Source organism: Bacillus rossius, chromosome 16 (assembly GCF_032445375.1).
Source record: "Bacillus rossius redtenbacheri isolate Brsri chromosome 16, Brsri_v3, whole genome shotgun sequence".
NCBI classification, from domain to species: domain Eukaryota; kingdom Metazoa; phylum Arthropoda; class Insecta; order Phasmatodea; family Bacillidae; genus Bacillus; species Bacillus rossius.
Genome location: NC_086343.1, coordinates 40,998,377 through 41,025,055, shown reverse-complemented (window position 1 = coordinate 41,025,055; position 26,679 = coordinate 40,998,377). Strand labels below are relative to the sequence as shown.

The following is a 26,679-nucleotide window of genomic DNA, read 5'->3' as shown; positions in this document are numbered from 1 at the left end:
AAACAAGGGTGGCGTGAATGTTACGTATATGATAGCAATTCAGCAGGTTCTGCCAAAGGAACGGTGCAACCATGTTTTGAGACGACTGCTACAAAAAGTGATTCCGGCTCTTCAATCTCTACGAGTGCATGAGCTTGTGCCCTACAATACTGCATGCTGTTGGTGTTCGAGCACACCCTGTGCTACATTAGCGTGCTACCCTTGTAGCACTCCCGAGAGAAGAAACACTCTACAAGCTACGCATCCACACATCCACACGCAAGTGTTGGTCGCCCTTTTAATGTACGCCCATGGCAACTGAGTTACTTTTATTCCGTGTTGGCCCCAGAGCATTTATGCTTTTCAAGCATACCTGTGAGAAAAGGAACACTGGTCTTGGAATTACTATGCCTCCATTAAGAATGTTTAAACACTAACCTTTCGGAACATCAGGGAGATCCTTTTGTCCAGGAATAGGAGGACATGGTTTATACGTCTAAAAAAAAAAATCAAATTTTAGTTACAAAAATGTTATGGAAGAAACAAAACAATATTTGATTAATTTAAGTAAGAATCCCACCAACCTTGAGGATGCACTTTTCAGAATACACGTCACCAGCTACATTCCTCACGAGACACTTGTACTCCCCCTCGTCTCTGTCAGACACAAACGGGATCTGGAAAAATAGCACGGCCGTACCACACCAGCATTTCACTGTTACAGGCTACAACATGTGCAGAAGAACAAAGTAGCCGCTACCAGCAGGCAGGCACCACTTGCAGGTAGCACCACCCACAGGTTTCTCAGGTTAGACATATTCTGAGGGAAAACTTATTTAAAAGGTAAAATTGTATGTATTTTAGGTTGAGTGTTAAATTTTTTCAAATTGTTATGCAGAAAATTTTCTTACGTGGGATTTTACTTAAGAGGTTTTTACTGTATTAAGATTTAACCCTGCAAATGATGCTTCAAACGTTCAGGTGCACCAGACATGAACTAAATGTTACCAAACAGAAAAAAAAAAAAAGCACAAAAGGTGCATAAACTTCTGGCGACAAAATTTGCTACCAAAAAACAAGTGCTTAAGAGTTATAATGATGGATGAACAGTTACAAACCTTGAATAACAGAAATGACGAATAAAATGAAACAATAACGTGGCACGTGAGATGCAGCCATAAGGGGCCCGTCTCGTCAGAGGTGTGTGTGTGTTAGTTAGGCGAGTTGATAAGAGCGCCATATAGACTCTAAACGCACGGTTCTGAACGTGTGCGTAGTCTTCTCATCGTCACAGGATAACTGTGATATTTGAGCATTATACGGTGGATAAACGAAGATAAAGGTATAATGAATGTGCCTTGAGTGCTTTCACGAATCTGTAACGGTTGTTTTACACCTAAAAATTACTCCGAAAACATGCCTTTTAGAACCATTTTAACTCTTCTAAAAACACAGTTTAAAAACTTAATCTGAAATCAAAAGTACTTTCGGCCCTCAGAGAACTCTTAAATGCTTTTCATGAACAGGCCCCACTCAGGTATCTTGAGTGTTTTGAAATTGTGTTGTTTCTCCTGAAGCCCTGCGCACCGCGTGTGTGCCCGGGCAGACAGCAGCCTCAAGCATCTCTGCCCAGCAGTGAACCTCAACAGAGTTACTGGACTCACAGTCTATCACCTAAACACGATAGATGGAAGAAAGCAGAAACACCAGGCCAGTACGGTGTTGTGCAGAGATCCCAACCATTTACCTAAGCCAACAGTGGAAGGTCTTCAAAAATATCACTAGAATTCAAAAACGTTCAGTAGTGAGTGATACAGAAAAAATTTCACTTTGCAACTTTCACTCAATACCTTACAATACTAAACAACAAAATAACTTCCTTTAAGAGTGTACATCACATGGTTTTCGAATTTCTGATTCAGTCATCCAGGACTCGTAATATTAAGCCAAAGCTTTTGCACTTTTAGCATTTCTGTTTAAAAATTCAAGAAGTAAAAGTGGTGAATGTTTTCATCAAAAAACACTGGGAAAATACAAATTAATAGTTTCTTTAAAAGTGCGGAGAAAATTATATATTTGGCCATTTTCAAACATTTGTGTAGACAAGCGCTGTACACAAACCGTAATTTTGTTTCAATAGCAGCAAAGTGTAGTTTCACGCCTGAAATTTTTGTTTCGTTGTCCCCATTATCATCATGACAAATTTTGAGAAATCTCTTGATTATGAAGGCACTGCACGCGTTTCTAGCATTCTGTTGGGCTCTCGGAACAGTCATGTCTGTGTGAGAATGAGACAAAGAGACACTTGCGGCTTGGGAGATGTGGAACGCTCATAGCCGCAATACATGAGAGAAGACGAAGTAATTCCAAAACCCGAACTCATTCATCTGCACATTGAAAAAGAAAACAGGCCACAGGATGATTTCATAACAATAGCAATAAAAATATTTTTATTTCGTACAGAATAATAATTCTTGGTTTGTTGCTTCAACTGCTTGTATCTATTTTGAAGAAGGCGTACTTTTTATTTTCAGAGTTTTTCCCTCCTAAATAAACATAAGCTTACCGGACAAAAAATTAGTCACTCTGGAGAAATAATTACAAACATCATTTTTGGGGCCTGCCTAGCCAGGGGTGTATGTGTGTCAGTGAGGCGGGATGATAAGCGCGACGCTCGCTGGTCCTTCTAGCGCGGTGTCTCCTCTGGACTGGCGCGCAGTCTTCTCGTCGTCACAGGACAACTGTGAAATTTGAGCGGTGACCGTAACATTATATGGCCGAGAAATGAAGATGAAGGTGTAATGCATGTCCCTTAAGAACCGGTTATTTTACACCTAAAAATTACTCTGAAAACATGCGATTTAGCCATTTTAAATATTCTAAAAATACAGTTTAAAAACTTAATCCGAAATCAAAAGTAGTTTTCAGCCCTCAGCGAACTCTTAAATGCTTTTCGTAAGCAGACCCCACTCGGATATCTTGAGTAGTTTTGAAATTGCGTTGCTTTTCTGAAGCTCTGCAAGCCGTATGTGTGCCCGGGTAGGCGGAGCCCTTAATACTGTGTAACTTAGGCTCTGGACTTGATAACCACCTGGATTCAGTTAGGAAATGAGTCCACAAGGTTGCACAGGTACGTTGTATCTACGTTAAGCCACTCGCTGAGGATTTGATAGCGCAATTCCACCACACTGCGAGGGTGCTAATGTCTGCTTGATGTCGGGTGATTTTGCAGGCCAATCGAGTTGTAATAGGGTGGGGCTGTGTTCATAAAACCAGTTGCATATGCCTCCAGCCCGATGAACTTTGCTGTTGTGTTACTATGTTCTTGCTCTACGAAATAATTGCTGCTCCTTTGGGGACTAGAAAACTGCCTAGAAGTCGTGTTGGGTATAAAACCAAATTCACTAAGTAAATCTTGCCAGAGGCAAGCATGAGCATTGCACAAACAATTTAGTACATCCCTCACAAACAACTCCAAGTTTTAGGGCTACTAAAAAGAGTATTTACTACTACAAAAGAAAAAAATATTAATTATTGTTACAGCTTTTGTATAAAAATTGCCTTTAGTATCAGAGTTACCCTATTATAACACATAATCGTCGCACTCGCATAATTGTCGCACCTATATTTTTGGGCGTCAACATTTTGATAAAAAAAACCTCTCCCGTAAACATCACATGATGTTTTTGGTCCAGCTATTAGCTTCAGAGCGCCTTTTATGGGTATTTTTTCCGTATAAAACAATGTATTTTAAAGTATAAATCTAATATTTATTCGAACATTACCGCTTATTTAATTAACAGAAATACGAAGTCTGATGTGTAAATTTTCTTTTAAAGACATTTTTAAATGTTATAACCTTTATCGGTTTATTTGCGTTGCCGCGGTGCACCACTTATAAAAATGTAGCCAGCGCTAGTTGGCATAATTCATGTTTGGTTATGTTGCAACTTTACCTAACAAAAAATTTTGTTTTTCACATAAGCGTCGCACCCCTACTTTTCAAACTTTATTTTAGTATAAAATGTGCGACGATTATGCGATCAAACATGGTAATATACCGAAGGATATAATTATTTTGTTCAGTTAAAATTAACACTAACACCCTGAACCAGCAGTTACAATACAGTTTCCCGGGCAGGGGGGTTTAGAATAACACTATGTAAAGCTTAAACAATCATTTTACGTAGCACTAATAACAAAGGTTGTACATTAGTAAATGATACACGGTATGTTCTGACAGAATCTTCACTTCAGATATTACGGAGTTAAAGTTCCAAAAACCTTGTTTGAAGGGGTATAATACTGTAGTACATTTTCTCTTTATTTACTGGTCACAAGCTGATGGCAGAATAAAACGAAGGTGATCGTTTTTCCGCCGCCCTTCAGGGAGGGGGCTGATGGTTCGTTATAGGCAGTAACCACAAGAAGAATTTTAAAGGAGGAACTAGAAATAGTACTCGAAGGGGTGATAGAAGAGGTATCTTCAACCCAATGTTAACAAATGATCGACAATGGTCAGAAAGGCAAGGGAAATAATGGCAAAAAAAACTGGCAATAACAAGTGCAAAAGGGAATAAAATGAAGATATAGTCTCACTCACCCTTTTGGTGGGGTTAATCCAGAGGTCACCACATAACGAACCGAGGAAGCACTCGCGAGTACCGCGGACCAAGCATGTTCCGCTCAAACTTAATTTTAACACTCAAAGAACTAGAAGTAGAAGCTTTAGATTCTCTTAGGGAGAGATTACCTCAACCACATTTCCTACATAAGTCGTCGGCACTTCACTCGAAGTCACGCTGAAAGCACACACGGGAAGCAATCAGGCCGAAGGTGCAAGGACGACCCTCTGTGAAGACAAGTCGCTCGTGTAATCAGATGGCCCGGGGGGCACAGTAAGGTGGTGGGAGTGGAAGGTGCCTCCTGATTGGCTAGGCAAAGTGGGCAGGAGGCCACTCTTAAAAATTAAAAAAAAAAAAAACTTAGGCTGCCCCATTGTTAGCCTACATTCAGGGGTAAATTGACTCAGCCAGTGGTGCGCCCTAGCTGTGGTCTGGAGACAACCACCAGAGGTGCGCAGAGCACCTCTGCTGAGTGGAGCATGTGGACGAGTGTCAGTCCCTGGCGAGTCGGGTGAGAACCAGATCAGTTTCAGTAGCAGCTGGTATCTGCAGTAGCTTCGGTCGGGGCCACGGCCAGTCAGAGCTCTTGGTTGAGTTCGGTGAAAGGAGGATGGTGGGGGGGGAGTCACAGAGGGAATCAGGCTGTAGCCCCGGCCTGCCCAGCACAACGAAGCCACCAAGCCCCCCCCCCCCCCTCCCCACCCACAACCAAGGCAAATCATTAATAGATTTTCACCCTCCCTTCCCCTTCCCAAACATCCTAAAAGACTCGACACGGACGCTCTCCAAGAGCTGCACAGAGCCAATGCGCTAGACCTAACACACCGCCGCTGTGACACACACACTCACTGCAATCGCTACCATCCACACTGAGCAGACACACCAGACACACACAGAGGTAACGAGCGGTGTTCCGTGGCCTGACAATTAGCGAGCCTCCCAGCGCCAGCCGCGAGACGGCACGAGGGCAGGGAGGCTCACAACAGCTGTGACCGTGCCACGGTCGCTGACGGAGATGGCAGCACGAGCGACTGTTCCGAGCCAAACAACGAGACTTGGATGTGTCTGAGGAGGAGCTACAATGACCCATCCCAGCATTACGGCCACGTGATTGACACCTTGAGAGTATCTCAGGGCACTCAACCAAGTCTATCACATCTCTGGAAAGACCCTGCCAACTAGAGATTGTGCTGGATCATCAAAGTACTTTCAGATACACTCATAAAATTCAGACAGAAGAAAAGAAGTAAATAGAACCTCAGTTTTAAAAAATTATATTTAATGTTTTGTAAGTTAACTTCCTCTGCAAACTGTCGCCATTTTTACTGCCTTTTACATGGTGCCGGCAGTCATCTTTCCTGCAGTGTTGAATACTAAAATCACGTTTAAATAATTCACAATAGCTTTGATGCTTAGACAAAATCGAACTTGTGATCCTTTCCTACGACTGCAAATATTCTCGACTATATTCCTGACTGTTTTTCACTTTAGAGTTTAATTTCAATGCTAGCACACGCTCCTTATACCTTACACATAACATAACAAATAATTCACAAACAACTCCATTACCAACACAAGTAGAAACTGGTAACTGCTCAGTGGCCGACTCTACCGCTGAAGCCACGTTAGCCAACTTTAGCTAACTGAACTCAATAGCATAAATCGATACAAACTGAAAACAACCGCCTGTCACGTTGTCAACACTACAGGCACAAAGGATTGTATCATCGATTGTTATTTCAAATATGTAGTCAAAAGTAAGAAGATATCTCAAAAAATACAATCTGCATGTTGAGAGTTTAAATTCATGCAAATACTATGCAGCAAAAGCATAAAACTCCTGTAGTATAGTATCATAACCTCATTGGTAATTAGTAGAGACCTGCAAAATTCGCGGTTTCGATGGCCTTCAGGATAGACTGCACATACCCCTGTACACTCGGGCAAATAACGCAAGTTCATCGGCTGCCGACTTGTAAGTCGTCTCAGCTGGTTTGTCTGTGATTCGATCCTTCTTTGGTTGAGGGTTTATAACTGGTTGAGATTCGTCCAGATGAACAGTAAGCCAATAGCAAAATTATGTAAGAGGTATATGTGTTTGAATGAATGCGTGAAAATTGCAGGTCTCTAGTGATCAGTGGCACCTTGAGCACGGCGGAGGTGCAGCCGTCCAGCACGGTGTTGTCGCGGAACCACTGGTAGCAGGGCCGGGGGTGGCCCTCGGCACGGCACTCCAGCGCGGCCTCGGTCGAGCACAGCTTGAACACGGTCCTCTCCGGCTGCAGCACGATGCGCGGCGGCACGGGGGCCACCGTCGCCTCCACCTCACGGCTGTGCAGAGTGCACGGCACACGTCCGCGCTGGCTCACCGCGCAGTGGTACGTGCCCTCCTGCTCCAGCCTGCGCACACGGTCACCCGACAACTCACACCTCACCAAGAGATGGCTTCAGTAATGTTATAACTTTGTAACTGTACTTTACTTGAAATACTCATTTTTATTGAATTATATTTTCATTCATTCATCTAACAATGTTATAATTTATACGTTAGTATTGTTTATACATTATATTTAATTTTTATAAATTGCTCTTTTTAACTTTGATCTTTATATCACTAATGTAAGGTTTATTAGGTTATATTTTATATATTCATTTCTCAGTTATTATACATTTACAATGTTAACCATCGTCAAAATACCGCATGTAATTTGAAGTGACTAGATTAAGATTTACGTATGTTTTTGTCTTTTGGGTATTTTTTTAGTTTTCTTCTACAGACATACATGTGCTTAGCAATGGCGTATGTCCATAAGCTTACATCAAGTCACTAACTTTAAGGTTAAATTTTGAGAAAATTGAGAAAATGTAAATAAAAAAATTTAAAAAAATGTATCCTAACTAATTATGTACACTAATTGTCTTAGGTTCCCTACCTCCCACTTAATTATCTTGAGTGGTATGATTTATTAATACAAAACCTATTTTATATTTTACCCCCTTTAGAATCAAATTTCAAAACAAAAAGGTAAAACATGCTACACTACGTTATGAGAGTTATTCATGCTCAGTTTATTACCTACCTATCACTTAATTTTACTTTTATATATGATTTTTTTTTTATATAAAACCAAACTTATCCCTTTTCACTCCTTTTGCAGGTGAATCTCGAGAAAACAAATTGCAAGAATAATGATTCATTGTATACATTATTTGTGCCAGTTTATTAAAACATCCCCCTTCCTTTTTCCACTTGACTTGCTTCCAATTTTTTTTTTTTTTTTTTTTTAATGAAACCAAGCCTACTTCCTTTTCACCCCTTTGTTTAACAGACAAAATTTGAAAAAACCCAAAACAAAACACGTAACTATATGCACGTTGTTTATTCTTTGTTTCTTATCTCTAATTCTAGAGGATTCAGAAATATGCATTATTTCTATTAAAACCAAACCCTAATATCACATCCCTTTGGGTTGTATTTCACAAAATGGTAAAAAACCAGTTGGTAGTTTCGACATGTTTGTTAGTGTATAAATTGGCAAAATATAATGTAATACAAAATACATATACTACAGTAAAACCTTTTTGTTTTGACCCCATTTATTGCGAACACCTCTCTATTACAACCCGATTTCGAGGAACCATGAAAAAATTGCCGAGAATCCGAAGAAAATCGGACAGAAAATAAGTTTCATGTGAGTAGCTTGTTACTGTGTTTCTCTTGTCGAGTGCTGTACTGCCGTAGCCAGCACATATCTAAAAATAGATACCACTTCCTGTCGACCGCTGTCAGCGCTTGACAACCCCCATTCCACGTCCCTTTGCCGGCAGGGTGCAGATATAGGTTTTTGTGGCAACGTGTTTACGTTTAGCTTTTTGCGAGTGTCTAGTGTGGTACGCAGTTAAGGCAAAGCTACCTGCTGGATTTCTCTTGATTTTGATTACTATCGGTTGACAATACACAGCGACCGACTGGATGCATGCCCGCCTCGACTTGTTTTAACTGCCGCAGCGATGTTTATTTTAACAGCTCAAGCAATTATCTTTTCCCGTGGGTTGACAGAAAAAGGTCCCCACCCAGCACAAAAAAAAAAAAGCTACGCCACTTATTCCGCACGCAGGAAACACACTGGCTGCCGTCTGTCTCCCCCGCATTTATCTTTCTTCTAACATTCCACGTCTCGCCTCTCGCGCGAGCAATAACGAAGCGACCACGCATTGGGCCGTTTTATGCTTTGTTTGTGACAGCAGCTTGATTTTATTCAGTATATTCCTTTTCATAGGACCCTTGCTATTAAAATACATTTATATTTAAGTTTGAAAGCTTGTAAATTCCTTGCCAGAGATGACTGAACTCTAACTTGGTGTGAAAAGTGACATATTTTGACATACTTTTTTTTTGGGCATGTTTGGTGGAGAGGGAGGGGTCCGAAAATATTTACAACGACCTTACCCCTCCCTCACCGCTTTAGTACCCCATTCTTAATAGCCCAATTTTACGGGAGAAGGGAGGGTGAAAAGAGCATTTTCTCACTGAAGGTTTTTCAAAGGGGAGCGAAGTTGGGGTGTTATAAGGGAGGACACTAGATGGTTTGTGTGACTGGGAGGGATGAGCTAGCCTTGAAGAATGTTACCGAGGGGGGGAGGGGTGAGCTTATGCGTCGTGAAGCCGCTGCCGCCAGCCAGCCGGGCGAGCTTCGTGTGCACCCACTCGCGTTGCAGAACCTACAGCTGCCATATTTTTAAAGAAAATGTCCCATTATTTTTTTGTTATTCTTACATGAACATTATTGGAAGTATTAAAGCCGACACAAAAATACGCAGCGTTAAAATTAATAGATTTTAATTATCTTTCATTTCGTTTTTTTTTTTTTAATTTTTTTTAATTTTTTTCTGATTTTCACATTTTGGTCAAAATGTCCAATTTATTTGACGGTTCCCAGGAATGTATTCGTAAAATCACTGCTTCGTTTAATCCGGGGTTCGTGACATCGGGGTTCTAGTGTATTTAACTACGGCAAGCAGAAAACGTACATGTAAACTAACCAGTAAAAATAAACTGTCTTTTGACATATTTTCTTTAGAGGTGGCCTGTAGGGCGACGGACTTGTCAGGAAGGTTGAAGTGGGTTTAAAGCGAAGCCGTCTAGCATTGTGAGTGACAGCATCCTGCCATTGTACGGCTCGTTTCTTAGCGAGTAGCGGTTTTATAAAATGAGTGGGGGAAAGGGGGGAGGGGGGTTTGAAATCAACTGAAAATTTCGGAAAACATCTATTACAACCCCCCCTCTATTACGACCCTATTCCTGGGAACCGTGAGGGGTCGTTTTAGAGAGGTTTGACTGTATTTGTAGGAACATGCTTATTATTACATCAGAAAGCTAAAATAGTTTTCAGAGATCATTTCCACATTTTGAAGTGGACATTCATACTTGATGTGCTACTGTGAACAGGAGTGAGATGACAAAAACAAAACACAAGCTAGCAAATGGCTGATGGAAATTAAGGTACCTTGAATTCCGGCACCATTTCTGTTTGTTTGGGGACTTTCTCGTGACTTTCCAGACCAGTTGACACCGCCCGTTCTGAATTCTTTAATCCCAATGGATCAACAGGATTGGCCAATGCCAGGAAAAGATCTGACCCGACACTAGATGGAAGTGATATTACTGTCACAAGCACGCAGCAATCTTTTAAAAAAAATTGGGGTTGTCTGTAAAGTCGGCTTACAGACGATAATTTTACAGGATGTCATAAGAAAACATTGATGAAAAATTGCATACTTTTTATTTTTCAAATATTATTTACAGTTTTTGCAAATTTAATTTAATTAATTTGTTTAAATATAATCACAAACAATTAGTTAAAAAGCCCGCCTTTACCTATTCAATATTATAGAAGATTTTCTCGCACTGTGGCTGGCCGGTTCTTGCACGCTCGGCTCAGGCGGAACGTGACGAGTCATGCTTTTTCGTGCGTGCAGCCGGCGTTCATCGATTTATAACACGTTATCACGATAAAAAACTTGATGACCTTGTATCGATTCCTTTATTACAGGGCAAAATGTTGTCCAGTTTAGAATTAACTCTTTAAAAAAGTGTCTAAACAATTCCACACATCCGCTTGTCGAGCCACAACATGTGTGTTTAATCTTGGCACCACTTCAAATAAAAGCCCTTCAGTAGATAAATAAACTGAGTACAGTAAACAAACTAACATGGCCTTTGGAACTTAAAATGCTCCATTTTAAAAATCATTCTCAGTAATGAAACAATTTATTTACAAAATAAAATCTCAGTGACTCTTTTCGCCACTGGGTTATTTTTCACACTGTTGCCTGGGTTGACAGTTTAAGGGGCCCACCTCGTCAGGGGTGTAGCTGTGTTAGTGAGGCAGGATGATAAGCGCGACGCTCGCTGGTGCTTCCAGCGCGGTGTCTCCTCTGGACTGGCGCGCAGTCTTCTCGTCATGCACATGAGTGGTGACCGTAACATTATATGGCCGAGAAATGAAGGTAAAGGTGTAATGCAAGTCCCTTAAGTGCTTTCAAGAATCTGTACTGGTTGTTTTACACCTAAAAATTACTCTGAAAACATGCGTTTTAGCTAGACATGGGTCGATTCCATATTTTATCGATTCCGATTCCGATTCCAAAAATGCTTCGATTCCAGGTTCGATTCCGATTCCACCAAAAAAATTGCCATGTACCTAATCATTAAATAAATTAAGGAAAAATACAATATACCATGATTCCAAACAAACTTCTATTTCAAGACAAAGTTTTTAATGCAATTCTAATGAGAACTCAGCTGCTTGTATTATGCTAATTAATTCATAAGCAATACAAGGTTATAATTTCATCAATTTCTAGAAATGAGAATTCATGTGTATTTACAAAACAAACTGAAATATTAAAACAGTATATAAATCAAAAATAGAATCTTATGTTACATTATGAATTTCACTGAGTCCCCCAAAGCAAGATAGGTCCTACTTATGTTGAGTCCGAAAAAGTTTTAATAGGTTGGTTGTTGTCGTTGTTGGCCCACGAGATATTTTCGTGTTACAATAATTGCATATTGCAACGAACGGGTAGATTGTAAAATGTTTCCACACTTCAGACATTTTTTTTTATTTCTAATACACCGTTTCACTTGTGTTTCTGCAAAAACGAGTTATATACATCACAGAAATGCGTGTACTATACTATAGTAGAAATAAACTGACCTCATCTCTTGAATAATAGTAATCGAAACCACGCGTGTTAATAGAAACAAAAGTGAGGTTACAACATAAAAGAGTAGATAATATGGAGGCTTTCTTCTTTCATCTCATTCAGTGAGTGCTCAGCCGCGTCAAAATGTACGATCTATGTGCGAAGCAAACGAAAAAAAGTTAATTAATCAGACGTACTAGTTAAATATATTATTATATTAAATAAAAATACTGTGATATATTACGTGTTTTAACCCAATTGTAACCATTTTAAAACTTCAAACAAAAGAAATTACGATAGAGAATATTGCTTTTGTTGTGTTGCACGCTCTGTTAGCTGTTTACAACGTTAAAGTATGGCGGACTCGGCTAGATGAGATGATATTGTATTCGTGATTTGTTTCTTTTGCTTTCTTTACGTATTGTGTAATTCAACACGAAACAAGTTAAAACACGGTTATGATTCAAGAGTTTGGAAAACAAATATTTCATTTGATCCTAATGACTTTTATAATGTAATTGTATAAGCTGAAACTGCAACGAATATAAACGTGATATAACTATTACGTAATTTACCGAATTTTGAAATAAAAGTGCAAGGTAAGTTATGTAAATATTGTGACAATATTCTGGCCGAAAGAAACTGTAATTTTAGCAGGAATCGCGGGTTTCATTCAGGAAAAAACTTTTTTTTTCTAAATTATTAAGAGTGCTTAGTACCATACGAAATACGATACGATTCCTTGAAACTTGGTGGAAGAATCGACGGTTCCGATTCCTGGCAGAATCGGCGGAATCGTAGCACCGAAGAATCGACACGACCCATCCCTAGTTTTAGCCATTTCCACTCTTCTAAAAAAACAATTTAAAAACTTAATCCGAAATCAAAAGTACTTTCCGACCCAGACGAACGCTTAAATGCTTTTCGTGAGCAGACCCCACTCGGGTATGTTGAGTAGTTTGCACCGTGTGTGTGCCCGGGCGGGCGGGGGCCTCACAGCAGGACCACGCCCGGGCAGGGGCGCGACTCACCCGAAGTGCGGGACGACCAGCTCGCCGGAGGTCTGTCCCGGCAGCTCCTGGTTCTCGTAGAACCACGCGTAGCTGGGGCCCGGGATGCCGCGCGCCTCGCAGCACAGCCGCAGGGCGCGGCCCAGCGCCACGCTCGCCGCCGCGCCGTCCGCGTCCGGGTGCCGCGTTATCTCCAGGGCCTCTGCGCAGCCAGCGCGCCGACACACTCCAGGGCGTGCACATTGTGGTCCACATAACACAAACACTTCTGAATTGTAACTCTACAGATAATGCCCACTTTAAAATTATGATAGAGTTAATCTACACACTTTTAAATTTAGTAATTACAGTAAACTCCCTATTATCCGCGGAGCGGATTATCCGCCCATGTTACGAAAAAACACAGCACACATTATGCAAATCTGTATTTTATTACAAGTGAGCAAATTTGAACTCTACTGATGAGTTGATTGTGTGCAGTATACAGTGAAACACCAAAGGCCTTCTCGGAACTCAACGCAGTAGGCTGGCATGCGTTGCTATTTTTGTCTCTGTCGCGCTTTGTTTCTAGTTGTATGGTTGAGCACTTTTATGTTCTCATCACTGAAATGTATTGTATGTTAATTTTTCAGTAAAATACTGAAATTTTAGCATAATTTAACAATTTTTACTGTTAATTAAAAAATTTACTGTACATAAATGTTTAGATTTTTAGGTTTAAATTAATGTTTCCTTTTTTGCTTCCCATTTTCGGCTCTTTTGCGGATCATCCGCGATTTTCACTATCCGCGGTGGCCCTGCCACTTAATTTCGGATGACCGGGAGTGTACTGTATTGCCATATCGAAACCTTCTTGTACAGAGCTACAAACACGAGACGGCGGCGGGTCCCGGCCGAGCTGACCTTCGTCCTTGAGCAGCGCCAGCGCGTCGTACAGGCGGCAGGCGCGCAGGTAGCGACACAGCGTGTCCACCGTGCACTCGTGGGCCACCAGCACACCCAGCAGGTCCTCCACCGGCGAGGCCGCCCGCAGGCGCCCGGGGCTGCAACCGGGGGCACTCACGCTCGTCTCAGTCCTCCGCGTACAGCCTCAACCATTTCCCTCAGTTTCCCGTGCACAACCAACAATTTTTCCCCCGGTCTCATCTATCATTTTTTGCAAAATAACACTAACATTTTAAATACAAACATCAATCGAAACATATTTCAACCGTACATAAAACGTCAAAATTAACATCAAATCTTTTCCAGCACAATGAACAATTTGCAATGTTACCGTTTCCGTCAATGTTTACGTTGGTAGTCTGTAATGTAAATCCACCACATTTTATCGAACGATACTTTACCGATGGTGACCATGTGGACGACTATCGACATTCGATCATGCTTCGATTCATTACATCAATACACAGTTCATCCTTTAATTGTTTCTCTTCGTTTAAATAATTTTGAAAATACATAGATGGCTATTCTACTGCACATGAATTTGTAATTAAAATACAGTCTGGTTTTAAGACGTCAAAGGAACACACTAGTAAAAACAATTGCACGGCATAGATCAAACATAAATTTACATATTCCTCTACTCCATAAAACATCACACACATCATAAAAGTTTTTTCTTCCAATAATTGTAGTTATACTTCCTAAAAAATAAAAAAAAAATAATAATAAAAAATTTCAAATGAAAAAACATATTACTCTTTGGCTGAATAATTTAACTGATGAAGAGATTTATTTTATATTTAAGTAAGGTTTAAAATACTGTTGTAACTTATGTACTTGTTCTTTTCCTTTAAAGATTAATTTTTAATTTTTTTATAAACAGATTTTTCTGAAACAATGTTGTACTTTATCTTTACTTAGTTGTCAGACATTACAATTTTTAAAGTGTTTACATTACTAAAACATTGAATGTAAATTAAGGTGACTAGATGCACTCATAGCACACCAGCTTGCTTTTGTGAGTGATACATTTTTCTGTTTGATTAAGTTTATAGTAGTCAATATGTAAACGAAGAGGAAAAAATACATTTATTATTATTATTATACTTATTTAGTTTGGTAACTAATTTTTTTTTAAATTTCCTTGTTTTTTTCCAGATTTTGGAGTCACTTTTTTCAATTCCCTGTTTCCCATATTTCCCTGTGTGCAGGAAACCTGTGCAACCACCACCACCCATCACTGCAGCCACTGTGTTACATCTCAGACATTCCACCCTGATTTAGCTTTTCCGTGATTTCCTGAAGTCGATTCAGGCATTTATATACAAACCTATTAGTAACATTACAGACTGAGATTACATATTTGTTATGTACTATGTTACAGAAAACAAACTGAAATTTCTGTATAAATCTTCTTGTCTTCATACCTGTTACACTCTTACTTGTTATATTCATACATGTAACTCTCACAGAAAGAAAGCCATAAGAAAGACCAAGGAGGATGTGGGAAGAGCAGATAGTGAAAAGATTGAAGGAGGAGGAATGGTGGAGGGACAGAGGACGACGGAAGAATTTTACTTTGATGACCCGGCCACAGTCTGGAAGCAGTGAATAATGATTGATGATTATTTATTGATGAGATGATTAATGATTAATGATTGATGGATGATTGATTGATTATTGATGGTGGATGAATGATTGTTGAATGATGGATAATTGTTGATGAATATTGGTGTATGATTGTGATGATTGAAGGATGATTTATTGATGATTGATGGATTTTTAATGATTGATGATGATGATGATGATGATGATGATGATGATGATGATGATGATGATGATGATGATGATGATGATGAAGATGAAGACTACTACGACGACGACGACGACGATTCCAATAATTGGAATTATTGCTGGGATGGTTCCTATGTATCGGGCATTGCGATTTCTTTCCCAGTTTTCCTAACTTGTATCTGTATCTGTGCATCTCTAAAGACATGGTTGCGAATAAATCTTGCTACTTATCTCCACCATGCCCCATTGCATTCCACCAGTACTGGTTCACAGCACTGCTCCCTGGAGTCTTGTTAACATCAGTCACCGCGGACAGACAGACAGACATGGGGTGGAAGCGAGATGAAGCTGTAGTGGAATGCAAAGGTGGGCGAAACACGAGCACCCTTGACTCCTACTGCAGAAGAACTGGGTTTGGAACCGTGTCACCTGAGCAGGGAGTCAAGTCAGCCGACCACTCTGCCAAGGTGCTCCCCATGCTGGTTGTAGCTAGCCCGCCACTCTTCGACACAGAGGAAGTGGGTTCCATTCTACGAGGTAGCACGCAATTTCCCAAAACTTACTTCTAGACTGGTCCTATTAATTTTAGAAAGCAAGTGTGTATGCATGCTAGCTCACAAAGGGTTAGAGGCATTAAAAAGTCTTTCAAAATAAATTTTTACATTCCAGGATGGCCCAGCGAAACAACCCAGAAGAAATAACAACACACTAAAACTTACTGTTGCATGCAGTGACTTGATTGTTTTAAGTTACGTCTTTTAACCCAAAAGAGTTATTTGATAATGTTTTTACTTTGAAAAAATAAAAGTTTTTAAACTTCCTTTGTTTATTGAAATCACAATATTTGAATGTTACCAATTACAGTTCCCTTCTCTGATCAAAAGTTTGTTAGTTGGAAAAGTTCTTATACTGTTAGTAACACAGACAGAACCGTGACACACGCCAGGTTCAGAGCTGGCTGGCGGCCCGCACAGCTACTGACGTCACACGCCGTCCATTAACGTTCAGGCACGCCACACGTGCCTGACAGAATCGCAAGGGTCGTCGCTACCCCCCTCCGTTCCCTGCACACTGTCTTGCCTCTTGCTTCAGGGGCCTAAGAATTCCGGGTTTACAGAGGCAGCAGCATGGAGTGGTGTGGATAAGCATCGCCATTCTCGATGTTTCGGGCGTCGGGATGACATGACTCGTCACAGCCGCTCTCATCGGTTCGAGAAGGGTGCCACAAGTGTGTAAACAGTGATGCTGGCCTCTGCAAGAATTCCAAGAGTTCAGAGAGTTCCGCGAGTGAAGGGAAGTGCGACATCTGCAAAGAGGGTGAGAGACCCCCCTCGAGAGTGGCGCGACGCGGAGCGACGGGATCGAGATTTGCACACCAATCACCAATGTATCACGCTTCTGTGATATTAACTGTTCAAGAACATCAGCTGATGCCAGACCTGTAGTACCTGATGCTAACTTAGATACTCCAAGTACCTGAATAGTAACATTAACAAGCGATCCAGTGAAAACAGGCAATCAGTCAATATTTGCAATCTATCCACTAGTATTGTCCATCACAAGCTTATTAACCCAGTGCACTACACATTTGGGGACACAATATTTTTTCCTTAATTTTCTCTGCAGTTTCCTTTTAATGGTTCTGGCGTTGTCTATGGAAAGTTCTTTTTGAAAGCATCGCAGAAAAAGATGAACAACCAACTTTGTTTGCTACTGGAACAACAACCATTTTAGCCTTGACGCCAGTTCTGTCCAACACAGGAGTTACAAGAATTTTACGTTCCTTGGAAGAGGAAGCACGTCGTGTGTTGCCGTTGCAGCAGTCGTAGTCGACATTTATTTTCGTATTGGTTAATCTTTAGAGAATTTCATCTTCACCATTTGGCGATGCTGCTAGCAAATTCTGCTAAAGACTTGGCATGCACGCTCTATGATATGCGGGCTCCCACACTGCGTGGCTCGCTTCTCACTGCAGCAAGCCACAAGTCCACTGCACCGATACTTCCAGTTCGAGATCCTTCTTGCAATCACTCGCAGTTTGTCTGACTGTACAAGTGCACAGGCTGAGTGAGTAGAGGATACTCAAAAACTTTGAGATGTAAATTTATTGCAAATACCAATTCTTAAGCTACAAAAAAAAAAAATTGGTTGTCTGTAAAGTCGGTTTAAGGACGATAGTTTAACGTGACGTCATAACAAAACATTGATGAAATAATTGATCCAGAAGAAAAGGAAATATCATATTCGGCCTGAGACTGAGCCGTAATAGGTTTTTGCTACCAAACCATTTAGGCATTAAAAATATTATATTCTTTGAGGAAGAATTTTTTTTTAAATTTTTCTATCTTTTGTATGATAAAATCTACCTCTGCATACTTTTATGAATAAAATTGAATCAATTTTATTGAATTATCACTATTTTGTATGGATACAAAGAAGGAGTGAAATGAAATGTACAACTTAATTAATAAATTTACTTTTATTTGCATTCATTAATTCAAATATATTTTGTTACCCTAATTAGTAAACCTCGTAACTCCATTTTTTTTGGCAAAATGAGATTTTAATGCCAACTTCTAAAGCAGAACTGGTCGCATCAATCGTATAATACAGTGCAACTAAGCAACAATTTGTTATTGTTATATATGAGATAAAACAAAACACGTAACTCCAGTATGAATTTTTGCATGTTGGCAGACCTCATAACTCCAAGCAGTAGCAATGTTATTGCGGCAAAAACTTGCAAGTACTGTGTTTGATTAATCCGCAAAGTTGTTTAACATTATTCATGCAGATAACTAACTCAAATTATGAAAATATATGTATTAAGAGATCTTTTACATTTTAAATAAAGTTATGTTGCATGCACAAAATAGCTTTAAACTCTGCAACAAAATGAGCAAGGAGTTACGAGGTTTACTAATACTAGTTTTTAGCAATGCTATAGGTTGTGGTTCAGTGTAACAGGAGTTGAGTTAATTTGTATTATTAAATGTGCAAACTGGTCTTAGCATTTCATAGCACAGTTCATTTTGGAGATACTGAGAGAGTGGGTAACAATCGACAGCTCTAAAATATTTTTGTATATTTACAGAATGTCGAGAGGGCACCAAATGGTAAACTTGGTGCTGGAACAAAATAATGTAACATTGGAAAGAACAGACCAGCTGCAAAATGAAACTAGTACAGTATATGGAAGATGTGTTTGTCCAGAAAATGTTGAACAAATAATGCCAGACGTGTTACGGGACCATGATTACTGTACAACAAATGTAGATGTAGGCATAGACATTGAAAACTGCCCTAATGTTTGGAATTTTGACACAACACAAATAAATAATTTAGATAAGACAATTGAAATCACTACTGATGGTGTAGACAATGAAGCTCGTCTAGCCTTACCTTTATTAGACATCAGTTGTGAACCAAGCTTTGACGAGAATTGTGTTAATAATATAACAGCCGTTGAAATGTTGGAAGGGGAAAGCTCATCTCCAATCTAAGAAAGTGTATATCAAATGGAAGTCTCAATTCAATGTCATTCTGACTTGCCTGTGAACCCTTCAGAGGCTTTGGATCAGCTTAATGTTGAAAATCTTCCTTGGCGAGTCCTCATGCCATTAACACAGAGATAGATCTAAGTGAAGTTGGTGGGAACTGGTCTAATGAGATTGAATTTGATGGCAATGTTAGTAAAAAGCTATCGGAGGATGACAACGACAACAAATTAGATCAGAACTACAGGGTAAATGAGACTGAAACCATTGATGATACATCAAGGTCATCAAAACGTGTGAAAAGACACCAAGTGAACCCAGCAACTTGGAAAGTAAATCAATGTAGAGAGAATCGGAAGTTAGGGAAAGAATACGTCGGAAGAAAAAAACAGGAAAATGGACAGTATACTTACAGTGTTGCAAAAAGTGCTAAAACAACGAAACAAAGATGCAAATGTAACCGGAAAGGTAATAGTTTACTTAAATGTGCTTCACTTACTGAAAATGACAGGGAAAAAGTGTTTGATGAGTTCTGGAAATTGGAATGGGTAGCAAAAAAGTTATTTGTTAAACTTTTAACAAGAAAAGCAAACACAGCTAGAGCTAGAGACCGAAAAGTAAATACAGCAAGCAGAAGAAAGAATTCTTATAAGTATTATCTGAAAAAAGGCAATAACATAGTTCGGGTTTGTAAAACCATGTCTTGAACACGCTGGCGATTGGGGAGTGGACTGCACTCCACTGGCAGAATGATACAATGGGCGATGATTCAACAGACGATAATAATTTGACTGCAGAAAATGTGCCTACGGAGCCAGCAACCAATAGGTTGCGAAAACCCAAGGAAGTTGAATCATTACATGAATTTTTTTCTAGCTTGCCTAAAGTTGAGTCTCACTATTGCCGTAAGAGGACATCAAAGTTATACCTTGAAACAATTTGGCAATCCAAAAAGGCCTTGTACCTGTTTTACAAAAATGACTGGTGCACAAAGAACAATGTTGCTCCATTATCTGAATGTAAATTTGCACAATGCTTTGAAGACAACTCGTTGGCTATATTTCAACCCAAAAAAGATGCTTGTAACATTTGTGAATCCTTTAAGATAGGCAATTTGAGCAAAAAAGAATATGAACTACATATTTTAAGGAAAGATGAGGCAAGGATGGAAAAGGATCAAGACAAAGTAAACCCAAAGAACATCACTTTCACTATGGACTTGCAGGCCTTATTACTTAGTCCTAAATCTAATGTGTCAGCTCTATATTACAAGATGAAGTTGTCTGTTCATAACTTCACGATATTCAATTTAAAGACAAAGGAGGGGTTTTGCTATCTGTGGCACGAATGTGAAGGTGGAATATCATCAAATGAGTTTGTAACCATTATTTCCAAATTTGTGGTATCTCGGCTACCCTTGCCTGAAGGCAAGCAGACAATTGTACTGTACAGCGATGGCTGTACTTACCAGAACCGATGCTCCAATGTAGCAAATGCCTTGGTCCATGTTGCATCAAACCACAATGTAACAATTGAACAAAAGTTCTTGGAAGTCGGCCACACCCATATGGAGGCAGATGCTATGTATTCATGCATTGAACGAAAGCTCAAAAATAAACACATTAATGTGCCTGCAGATTATGCAAGTATCTGTACAGAAGCCCGCAAAACTCCTGCACCATATACAGTGCACTATGTGGATCACCAGTTTTTCAAGAATTTTGATGGAAATGCATGTTACAAAAGTATCAGGCCAGGAAGAAGCGTCAGTTCTCCACGAGTTGTGGATATACGTGCTTTGAAGTATCTCCCTGACCAAACTATACAGTTCAAGCTTAATTTTTCAGATGAATGGGAAGATCTACCCCAAAGGAAAAACACAACTATAATTCCTACTGCAGTGGAAAGATTTCCAGATCTCTTCACAAACAGGATTCCAATCAAAAAGAGGAAGTTCGATGACTTGCAAAATCTCAAGACCACTTTACAATCAGATTATCACAGTTTTTATGATAATCTACCTTATAGTTGCGGACGAGCATTCAGACTGAGCGGACGTGTTTCGGGCGCGCTCCTCGGTTTCGATGTTTTGAAGCGATTAACTCAGTGTTAAACTTTTTTATTTAGTGCTCAGGATCATTAATCATTAATTCCTCAATACTAGACCAATCGGAATCCGCGGGTTTTGATCTATCAAGTAACGATGTATCTACATCAGTACTAGACAGTGACGTCTGTGCGACCATGTTTCGGTCACCTCCTAAAAAAACACCGGTAAAACCTGTGTTCACTCTGGAACTACCATCGAATGACTCCCTCACTTCTGAAAGTATCAACAGGAACACGGTGAACATGGAAGATCTGCTCAAAATAATGAATACGGTATGTGTAAAAATCGAAGAGTTAAAAAATGAGAACTGTATACTGAAAACCCTGCTTATGGATTCCAGAGCGGAAACAGCAGAAATCAGGCAGGAACTAATTAATATTAAAGAAAAACTATTCTCCGACATTCATCCTGAATCTTCATACAGCCAGGCCCTCAAGAAGCCTTTCATTGCCAAGCCAGCTGACCGCGCGATTCCACAGAACCGCGCCGGTAATAGCAGCCTGTCCTCTGACCTACATTCCACTCAGCGCGACAGCACAAAGGAAAATAACAAATGTGACGACACAGATGGTTTTACGCTGGTACAGCACACACGTAAAGCCAAGTCAACAAGCCATCCGGAAATGAAGCGTGAACTGGTCATGAAAAAAACACCCATGAAAGTGGGCATTAGAAATATATCCTCGTTAAAAATGATTCCCAAACCTATTTATAAAAAAACGAAGGCACTTTTTATAACTAGGTTTGATCCGACCGTGCAAGAACAAGACATCATTGATTACATATCTAATGAACTGAACTTATCCCAAGTTAAAGTAACTAAACTCAAAACTAAATTCAACTCCTACGCATCTTTCCACATCTCCGTGCTGGAAGAGGACTTTTCTAGAATAAATAACATTGTATTTTGGCCAAACGGCTGCTTGTTAAGCCCCTTCTACGGCAAACTACATCATGATCAAATTCTAAACAACAACTCTGCATCTGAAGAACCCATCATCAGGCCTAGTGCATCCACTTCCACATCCACCTCTACTTCTATTTCCGCATCCACATCTACTTCAATTTTGGTGCCTGGAGGAGCATCTTAATCTCCACCTGTGAAACAGTTTCTTGAAGAATATTCAGTTGCGTATCAAAATGTGAGAGGTTTACGAACCAAATCTATTGAATTTCAGGAAAACCTAATTAGTTCACATTTTGATATTATTTGTTTAACAGAAACATGGTTTAACAAAAATAATATAAACTCTCACTATTTTACAGACCGTTATTTAGTTTTTAGAGACGATAGAAACTCACAACTGACAATGAAGAATAGAGGCGGAGGTGTCTTATCTGCCATCAATAAGCATGAATTCTTATCAGTGCATCCTTTGTATGATTACGTTTTCCCCGGCATCGAAGCTGTCTGGTTAAAAATAAAACTAACGCCTACGAAATCATTAATACTTGGTACTATCTACTTACCTCCAGATATCACACCTAATATTTACCGGAATTATTTTGAAGCCTTGGAAGATAAACTGCTTGTCTGTTGTGATGATATATTGATTCTTGGTGATTTTAATGTGCCTGGCATTGACTGGTCTAATTCTAATCCTGATAACATTATACACTCACATGTCAAATCTAAAGCCAGTTACCTACTGAATTTCACATCCAGTCTTGGTTTATCACAATTTAATTGTACCCAACCAGCTATAAATCTCTTAGATCTGTGTCTTTCTAATCTTCCTCATTGTTTGGTATCACATTCTGCTGATATCCTTATCAAAGAAGATATATTCCATCCCGCTTTAAATATTAACATCATGTTAGAAACATGTCATAATAATATTAATCCCTCTTCTGTGTTCAGAAATTACAAAAAAGGGAATTATCTTGGTCTTTACAACTCTATTAATGACTGTGACTGGTCATACTTTTATAGTTCTACTGATGTTAATGATCTCGTGGATCAACTAACAACTTGTATTTCTGAAAAAATTGATACTTATATACCTCTTTCTATTAAAAAAAAATCTAAATATCCCCTTTGGTTTTCCAACGAATTAATAAGTGCTCTTAAATCTAAAAAAACATTTCCACAAGTTTTACAAAAGAAATAATAATCTATTCTACTATGCAAAGTTCTCTCATTTTAGAAAATCTGTGAAATCTCTAATTAAACGCGACAAAATCCACTGGACTCAATCGACAAACAACAATATCAAGAAAAACCCTTAAAGTTTCTGGAGATATGTTAAATTAATGAAAGATGGTTATTATGAACAACTTTCTCTTAAAGTAAATGGGGATATATCAAATGATCCGAATGTGGTAACGAATGTGTTTGCTCAGTATTTCTCTAGTGTATATGTAACCCCAAATACTTCTCCCCCAATAACTACATCGGTCATGTCTGTTGAGACTATAGCTGTGCCTGAAATTTCTGAAAGTCTAATACTTTGGGCAATTAAGGACTTAAAATCAACTAAATCCACAGGTCCTGATGGCATTCCCAATTTTATTCTTAAAGGCTTCTTTTAGTACCTCTACTTTATCACATTTTTAACACCAGTCTGAAAACGAATATATTTCCCAATAATTGCAAAATAGCAAAAATGATTCCTATTCATAAAAATGGTTCAAAATTAGACGTCTCAAACTACAGGCCAATATCATTACTTAATGGGTTCTCCAAAATTTTTGAAAAAATTATAGCTAAATTTTTAAATTTTCAACTTAGTAATACTCTCACCAATAATCAACATGGTTTCAGGTCTGGTATGTCTACTACCACTAATCTTCTTACCTTTCTTAATCCTGTATATAATATAGTTACAAATAGGGGTCAGGCCGATGCCTGTTACTTCGACTTGGCTAAAGCCTTTGATACTGTAAACCATTCCTTACTTCTTATTAAATTATCCCATTTTGGTCTCTGTGGAAACTATATCAATTGGTTCTCAAGCTACCTATCCAACAGAAGTTTTTTTGTATCGATCAACAATCATAGATCTTCTCAGTATAATGCGTGTTCTGGTGTTCCCCAGGGAGGTACTCTTTCACCTCTTCTCTTTAATATATTTATTAATGACATTACACAAGTACTTTGCTACTCCACTGGAATTCTTTTTGCTGATGACCTAAAAATTTATAAAATTATTTATTCCTTAGAGGATTGTGAATTATTACAAGAAGATATTATTAAAGTTAATAATTGGTGTCTAAGAAACTTGGTCAAACTCAACAAAGATAAAACCAAGGTTATATCGTTCACTAGGAAATACCATCCGATTAAATATTCATACAAATTAGCGAATTCTATCATCTCTCAAGCCCACTACACAAAGGATCTCGGTATCATCCTTGATTCAAAACTATATTTCCATAAACAAGTAGATTAAATATATTCCTATGCACGAAGAACTCTAGCGCTTATAAAATTTATTACTTCTTATGCAACCAACTCAGACTCACTTATCTCTCTTTACATGGCACTTATAAGATCAAAATTAGAATATGGCTCTGTTATCTGGAATGGTATCAACTTAACAGATACTGAAAAAATCGAAAGTATTCAAAATAGTTATAGATTTAATTATTACAAGGAACCTCCCACGCCCCAATTGGACACCTCTGGTAGACCGTAGGGCCTATCTTGATGCTCTTTTTGTTCATAATTGTTACATTCATAAATTCAGATGCCCTTATCTTCTTGAAAATACTGCCTTAAGAATTCCTCAATTCAATTCCCGCTTACGCTCTACTCTGTGTACTCTTATTACTAATAATGATATTATTTATAGACTTATAACAAATTACAATAATATATATTTGAATTCCAACAGTGTTTAATTATATATATTCTGATTTATGTCTGTCATAGCTATATTATTTTTCCTTCAATATCTCTTAACATTTAATAATTTGATTTTACCTGTATTAATTATGTTTGTATTTGTTTTTTATTTTTGTTAATGACCTAGTTGTTATTGTTCTTATTTCTATATATCTTTGTTTGTCTTGTTTATGTATTTGTGTTTCTGTGTTATTATAAGCTTTTTTTTTTCCTGTATTTTGTATTTTAGTTTTTTTTTGTTTTTTTTTTTCCGTGCACACCATAAAAGTGTTTTAGCTGTCGGTGGGCATGTCACAAATACAAATAAATAAAAAAAATAACTAATCTGTGTTATGCTGCAACGTGCGCTTCGGCATTCAGAGGCCCGCCGGCTCCTCCCCTTCCCTCGTTCCCCTTAAAGCCCCCTCCCGCACTCCCTTGTGACGTCCGCGTGACGTAGGCGCCTCCTTCCAGGCCTACTGAATGCGACACTAGCGCCATCTGGATTTTTTATATATAGGGGTGTAATTATTTTGCTCGTTCTGTTCTGTTCCGGGAGCGATCGCCGTGAGGGGTGCTTCGGCATCGCGCCGTGTTACGCATGGCTACGAGGTGTTCTCTGGTCGGTGTCTTACATTTTTTTTCTTGATAATTATGTAATTTGCCTTCTGCGTCATGTTTGGCTTGCCTCCTTTTTGGCCTCATAAAGTAATGTTTGCTGGACACCGAATTTGTTTCGTAATTTCCTGGTTTGCATTGCCAGTGTGTTTCACCTTGTGCATTTCTTTGAATTTGTTTTTTGCTTTCGACCCATTTTCCGTCGGGGCGTTTGTCGTTTTTCTCCGCCGCACCTCTCACGTCCGGACAGACAGCATTCTACCTACTATTACCATGATTTAAATAACGTTAGCACATAACATTTGTATATTGGCTATTTGTATTGCTCATCAGTACCTGTTTACGTAATTCTTTCTTTCGTAATTCTTGTTATATGTTGCCCCTCTATATTCATATGGGGCTTGATTTAAAGAATAATAAAATTGTGTATTTTTGTATTTCTGATATTTACGCTTATTTCTTTAGGGGTTACACAACACGTCTGGCACTCTGCCTGTCCCTTTACAAGGGCCATAGTTTTTTTTTTTATGTTTCTTATTGTTAACGTCATTGAGGTAAAGTGAGGTGGATTTCCCCTTCCCCTTCACGATACTTCAAATTCTGCGCAACTCTGCTTGCGGAGTGTTTTTGCTCTTGTGTTTACTGTTTCAGAGCCATGTCTTCGCTGGGGGTTGCCTGGTTATATAAGCTGCACAAGGAGGAACTCATCCAACATTGTGAAGAAAATCAATTAGAGGCTTCGGCGACGGACACCGTGGCGGTGCTTCGCGCGCACCTCGCTCAGTTCGTGCGTGACTCATATGCAGCCATTCCTGAGCCCCGGACACGGCAGTCCCCTCCTGATGTGAGTCCGCCCACGGGCGCTTCCTTTAATCAGAAGCTCTTCTTTGTAGCCTTAAAGCCGCTCCCCGTGTTGGGCGGAAGCGAGCCGCGTGCCGCTTTGGATTTTGAGATCGCCGCGGAGCGATTGTTTAAATTGAATTTGGTTCCTGCTGAGGCTTTCATGAAAGCCCTACTGAGTAAGTGCACTGGCACTTATGTGCAACTTCTTACGCAGGCTATT

At 39.3% G+C, this 26,679-nt stretch overlaps 1 protein-coding gene across 3 annotated transcripts in view; it reads right to left on the bottom strand.

Annotated features, from left to right (window-relative positions):
* The window catches only part of LOC134540451 (mucosa-associated lymphoid tissue lymphoma translocation protein 1 homolog), a 64,457-nt gene that overhangs the window by 24,934 nt on the left and 12,844 nt on the right, over window positions 1-26,679 (bottom strand). For all 3 annotated transcript variants that reach the window (XM_063383211.1, XM_063383212.1, XM_063383213.1), the window contains 5 exons: window positions 13,730-13,869; window positions 12,848-13,028; window positions 6,749-7,004; window positions 564-656; window positions 418-475 (listed from right to left, as the gene is read on the bottom strand). In XM_063383211.1, coding sequence (XP_063239281.1) covers window positions 418-475; window positions 564-656; window positions 6,749-7,004; window positions 12,848-13,028; window positions 13,730-13,869 — 728 coding nt within the window. The remainder of the gene's footprint in view (window positions 1-417; window positions 476-563; window positions 657-6,748; window positions 7,005-12,847; window positions 13,029-13,729; window positions 13,870-26,679) is intronic.